General features: G+C 31.2%; 1 protein-coding gene across 1 annotated transcript; it reads right to left on the reverse strand.

The window, feature by feature from the left end:
• Positions 1–1786: 1786 nt before the first annotated feature.
• Positions 1787–5386, reverse strand: LOC136972243 (plexin-B-like). Its single transcript, XM_067266796.1, has 3 exons — positions 5126–5386; positions 4871–5044; positions 1787–1984 (listed from the first exon to the last, which is right to left on the reverse strand). Exons 1-3 carry the CDS (start codon positions 5339–5341, stop codon positions 1925–1927), a joined length of 450 nt encoding a protein of 149 aa, XP_067122897.1. The 5' UTR covers positions 5342–5386; the 3' UTR covers positions 1787–1924.
• Positions 5387–5788: the final 402 nt, after the last annotated feature.

Raw genomic sequence — 5788 nt, forward strand, 5'->3', positions numbered from 1 at the left:
TATCGAATGTTAAGGGAAAAGGACCTTTCGGTCTGTATGATTCTAGATTTAAAATTTGCTTTCGTGTATTTTTATCAGTAATATTGACTGGGTACAATGCGCGATTGGAAAACAATAAAATGTACTTACTGCTGTAGGACTTTCGTTGTTTTTATTTCTAAATGATGGGCTGTGGCGTTGTATCTGTACTCGCTCTTTCCAAACTTTCTGCTATTCTATACGACTTTCTTCACGTTCATCTGGTCTGGTACATTGTCAAAATCAAGTTTTTCAGCCGTTATCGATTTGAAAAATCCGTCTAGTTTTGGTACTTTTTAAATCTACTTTTCGCAATTTTGTCTTCTGAAAATCACTTAAATGTTTTTGCTTGAAACTCATTTTAAATTCCATGACATAAAATAAAAATACCAAGTTCTCTGGCATCAGAAAGTGAAAATATTCTCATATAACTATTATTAACACCACACGTTCTTCTGGAATGCAGAAAATTGTTAAGTTTTCGGGAACTTTCTCTTCGTTCCAGTGATAGTTCGTTTCAGATCACGCAGTTGAAAATGAACGATAGTTCGAAATTCTTATAAATTGAATTCACGTGATTCTGGGCTCATCCAATTGACGAGCACTTTGTTTTCGTTATCGACTAAATGCTATTTATCAGTCAAAACCCAGCATGCTTCACTGATAAATAGCATGCCAATACATACTCAATGTGTTGGCCATATGTACGAGTTATCGATCATTCATCTAATTTTGAAAATTTCAAAACATCAGACAGAAATTGTAATTGAAAATATTATTTGTATTTAAAATAATTATTCGTGCGTTTTATTATATTTATACATTCTATAAGAAATTAACTAGAATTTTTTACTTAAAATTGTTTCACAGTCCGATAGTTGACCGATCACCTTTTATTCGAGTCAGTGTTAGATTGAAATAATCTTATTTCTGTACATATTTATAAATTCTAATATCGTGGCATAAGATATCAATGTTTTGTGCGAATGGTTTAATATTTGTTCTATTGCGGTCGAAGTTGTACATATGGTTATCATTTTACTTTACTGGGTCGAAATGCTACCGCCCTTCTGTGACCTTTGACAATCAACTGTGAAATTCCGATCGTGAGTTGGGAAGGGAGAGAGTTGGTGGTAAGTCTTTTATATGTCGTGAATCGCTCTGAATCATTGTATTCGGTTCGTTTCTTTGTTCTTATATTTGTAACCAACGTAATTAAGTGCAATAAATATACTTTACTTGAGTTTCCAACTTATTCGAGTCAACGAGCATATTTATCAACAACGTAAAGTGTTTCTCGAACTTTATTCTTTACAAAAGGGATCTGTGTGTATACCTTATTACTAATTTAAAAATGTGTTTCAGTTGCGGGGTCTGCAAGAGAGAGATTGTCTCGTCCCTTGCCTGGATGCAAAACAAGTGGAGAGACAACTTATAAAATCATAAATAAATTGGAAAGCTTTTTTGAACGAAGTTTAATATCTAAGAAATTCAATATTTATAGCTTTAAAACAAAATTTTATAGTACGGTACAAATAATCGTTAATTTCAGCAAATCGATTAATTATATTGATTGATTTCTTTTATAATCGATTGTACAAATCGAGGAACAACCCAGTATTAGGATCAGCCTACTTCTAATTGGGTGAGCGCATCCAGTCGCCCAGTCCAGCAACCAATCCCAACACTCAAGCTTTTCAAGACGAGTAATTAAATTAAACATAACTTATTGTTTTTAACTGGATTTTCATATACAAACTACAATACATTTTATCACTGTTAAAAAATATAAACATTTATTTCTGTTATCTATTCTCTGTTTAGGTAAGCATTTTTACATTGCTTATAATTTTATGATTTTTGAAATTTTTAAATGTAGTTCAATTCATCTAATATACTATCCTCGTTAGTCTTCTGTGTATCGCAACCATCCAATTGTAAACTTTAACTTGCTTCCCACTTCAACCTAAAAAAAATTTCAAATATCTGTTATTAAAAAAGTTTTAATAAAGAAAATTAAAATATAAAATTTTAAATTAAATCAAATTATTTTAAAATTAGGCATTATAATTCTGTATATCATAATTAAAATGTAAATTAATTTTTGAAAAATTGTAATATAATCGTAATATAATAATATAATGTCAAAAAGGAAAACCTGCCTAAATGGAAAAAAATTCGGAACGGAGCGATTTCCTTTGTTAAATTTTAACTTAACCCAAATAAAGCGGAAAATTAAGTTCCACTTGCGGACAAATTAAAATTGCCTCCAGATATAACGCACATGAGCACGACAAACGTTCATTTTTATAGTAAAAGTGATTTGCTATATAAACGAACGTAAGTATGTGACGTTTATCTTTAAAAAAAATACAACCACCCATTTAAAACGGTAATATAAACTTCCAGTTTACAAAGGTTTTACTGTATATAAAGGTAATACTTTTTTTTTTAAATATTCTTTCTGTTCTGTGGGCACCAGAAGAGCCTTTGTATCGATCATGAGTTCGGTCAGGTCGACAATGAGAATGGCTGAGTAGCAAGCCACGGAGCAGCGCATTTAGGAAACAGGGCATTTATTTATTTCAAAAATACACGTAGTCTTACATTTAAAAAGAGATATTTTGATCCTATTCGTAAATTCATCATGAAATCAATATATATAATCAGCTGTGATATGACATATTTACAGTGGGCAAAAGAACAAATAATAACGAATATTTATTTATTGTGAAATCGTCGCAATGCTAGACTGCAATTTTTAATTTATTTAATTTAAAATATATGCTCTCCACCTAAAATTAGTAGTGTCTTGCTCTTGTTCATCATTCTTTCCCGTTAGCAAGGAGTCGTGTCGGTCATCTAACGCCTTTCAAAGGAAATTTTTTTTAAATTACGTGACTTTCGGTTTACATTGGACAGTTAATTGAAGTCTCCTGTGTCTAAGCTCTCCATATCTGGTCTTAAATTTAATTTATCTAACACCGTTCTCGAAATTAAGCAAAGACAAGCAGACAGCAGGACGACAATGGGAATTTTTAGGTCTACAATTTTTCCAAATTGCAGCCCAATAGGACACTGGCAAAATTCCAAATATCTATTCAGTTTCATACAAGATTATTTACATGCTTTCATGATTTGTACTTTCAAAAATCAGAGGTTAGCATTGACCAAAGATACTTAATCATCGATCTTCATTTAACCGCCCATTCCTACCATCGTATCGAAAAATTGACTGCGATTTCAGTTCGACCTTTTCTCCATTGTTAAAAAACATAAAATTACCGGTTCAGTCATTGATTTGCCTGGGCGCGGCCGAAAATGGAAGACCACTAGCACCTATAATCGAGACATCGTTGAAAAGGTTAGAAAAATAATGATAGTTTTCTATCTGAAGATCGAGGTGACTCCACAGTTCGAAATCGCATTCAGGAAGCTGGATTTAGGAGGAGTTTCACGAGGAAAAATTCTTTCTTGAGCAAGCGTACATGACGAGTCGATCGGCATTTGCAAAAAAAGCACGTCAATATGTCCGACGCTTTCTGGGAAAAAATTTTATGGTCCGACGAGTCCAAATTTAAACTTATGCTCGGACGGATGGCAGAAAGTTTGGAAAAGGCCCAGGAAAGAGTTCAAGCTGGCATGAATGCGTGATACCACGAAATATGGTGGTTGTAACGTTATGTTTTGTGGTTCCGTGGTAGCCAAGGATGTTGAGGAAGCTTGAATTTATTGAAGTATTGTCAATGTACGTTCTTAACAAAAATCTCTTTGTTTCTGCTGTAAAAGTGGACTTGGCTGATGACTTCATCTTTCAGCAGGATAACGACTCAAAGCACATTTCCGCATTGCGAAAAATTTTCTTTTTTTGTTAAAATACAAGTCAACCTTCTGGAATGGTCTTTGCAGAGTCCTGATTAAATCCCTTTGAGCATCTACGAACTGTTTTAGACAAACAGCTCAAAGACAAAAGATTTAAGAAGAAATAAGATATGAAAGAGGCGTTATTAGAGATCTAAAACAGCCTCAGTAAAAATACAACTAGAAAGTTGGTATAATCAATACCAAAGGACTGAGAACTTGTGATAAAGGCCCGGGGAGGTTCAGCAAAATATTAGAATATATCTTTATGAGTAAATAAATGTTTGTCTGCTTAAAAAGTAAAATGTTTGATTAATTTTTTTTTTGCATCTAATTTAGAAGTGATCAACATTTAACAATTCAAACTAGCTTTGATCTGCATAAGTCAATATAAGCAAACCCAACAGCTAAAATCTATCAACAAAAGTTCTATCCTATTGTATAAAAATCATGATGTTAGTTTTATGCAAATAATGATTAAACCAACTAAGCTGAGTTCATACGTGAAATTTTACCAGTGTCTGATTACTTTTCTTGCCCACTGAAAGTAGCCGATATCAATTTTTTGAGGTTGTAGTTAAAGTTTTATAAAATAAACTATCTTATAAAAATTTATATATGGGGATGCTCTAACAGATAGAGCATTCCTGTAAACCATCTCTATCTGTTAGAGCATCCCCATATATCTGTTGTAATATTAATAAATATCCTTTTCCAGAACTAACAAATGTTCAAAAATATGTTTTATCTGATTTAATATAACTTGGCTTTACTAATGAAATTCTGTGAAAAATGCAACGTACAGTATTTAAAGAACATTTGCCAATCAAATGCTTCAAAACATGTTTTATCTGGACACATTTTTGATTCTTATAATCTTTTGAGTGCTTGTTTTCGAGTTTTAATTATATTTTATATAGATTCATGTTTACAAAATTCTTTTTATTGCATAAAAACTACACGTATATTTTAAAAACCAAAAGAAAATTACTATGACTTCAGGAAGGTTTCCCTTATAGAATGCACCCGGTAATATCATCGCTGAAGGCTGAGAAGCTGGTGGTCGGCATGTCAATTGTGATCGTGAAATGGAAGTAATAACACAGTGTTCGGTGCCTATACGCACAAAAATATCCATTTCAGAAGCATAATCTAGATTTTTACCCTATAATTAAAAATAAGATAATTTATAAAAACCGGTGTAAAATATTTGTCATTTCAAAGTAATTTTCAAATTAAAACTTACAAGGATTGTTAAATAATCACTTCTAAAATTCTTTATACAGTTTTTGTCATCAAATGATAAATATGTAGGATCAGGATATATTTGGAATTTATGAAATCCAATTTTGCTACTCATATTTTTTACTTCTTCCACATTATCCATTTCAAATCCATAATCTAGTTCCAAAACTTCGTTATCCTTCACAACATAAGGTATTGAGGGACTTTCACATTCCATTTCTTTTGGTGATTTTACTGTACAGTTCTGAAATTTTAATTTTAATAGGTTGATAAAGACCATCTAAACTCTACCTTTTATATTTACTTTATGTAAAAATAATTATAATAATACAAAAAGTTTGGATAATTACTTATTACATTTTCTATTAATTTAAGTTTAGTTTTTCCCTTTGTTATTACAATAGAAAACTTACTTCTTGAAAAAGTATGTTATCAATTTCTTGTTAAAAGTATAAGTAATTGTTTAAAATACTATCTAGATTGGCAAACTAGAAAAGTTTTCATAAAAGGATATCACTAGGGATGCAATATTTGTTACATATTTAGCTGTTTTGCCAACAATTCCTTCATATTGTACTGGCATGTAATACAAATTTGATAATGTAGTACATAATCCAGACATATTGACATTATTGAATATAATTACATATACAAATTGAATGTA

Source organism: Centruroides vittatus, unplaced genomic scaffold (assembly GCF_030686945.1).
Source record: "Centruroides vittatus isolate TY-2023 unplaced genomic scaffold, ASM3068694v2 contig_2873, whole genome shotgun sequence".
NCBI classification, from domain to species: Eukaryota; Metazoa; Arthropoda; class Arachnida; order Scorpiones; family Buthidae; genus Centruroides; species Centruroides vittatus.

Bases quoted from the DNA above. Each gene is read 5' to 3' on its own strand.
- LOC136972243 (XM_067266796.1), bottom strand. From the start codon at position 5,341: ATGGAATGTGAAAGTCCCTCAATACCTTATGTTGTGAAGGATAACGAA. The intron at 5,045-5,125 runs GTAAGTTTTAAT...TTTTAATTATAG, and splicing joins GTGATTATTTAACAATCCTT to GGTAAAAATCTAGATTATGC. The intron at 1,985-4,870 runs GTAATTTTCTTT...AATTTTTTTTAG, and splicing joins GAAACCTTCCTGAAGTCATA to GTTGAAGTGGGAAGCAAGTT.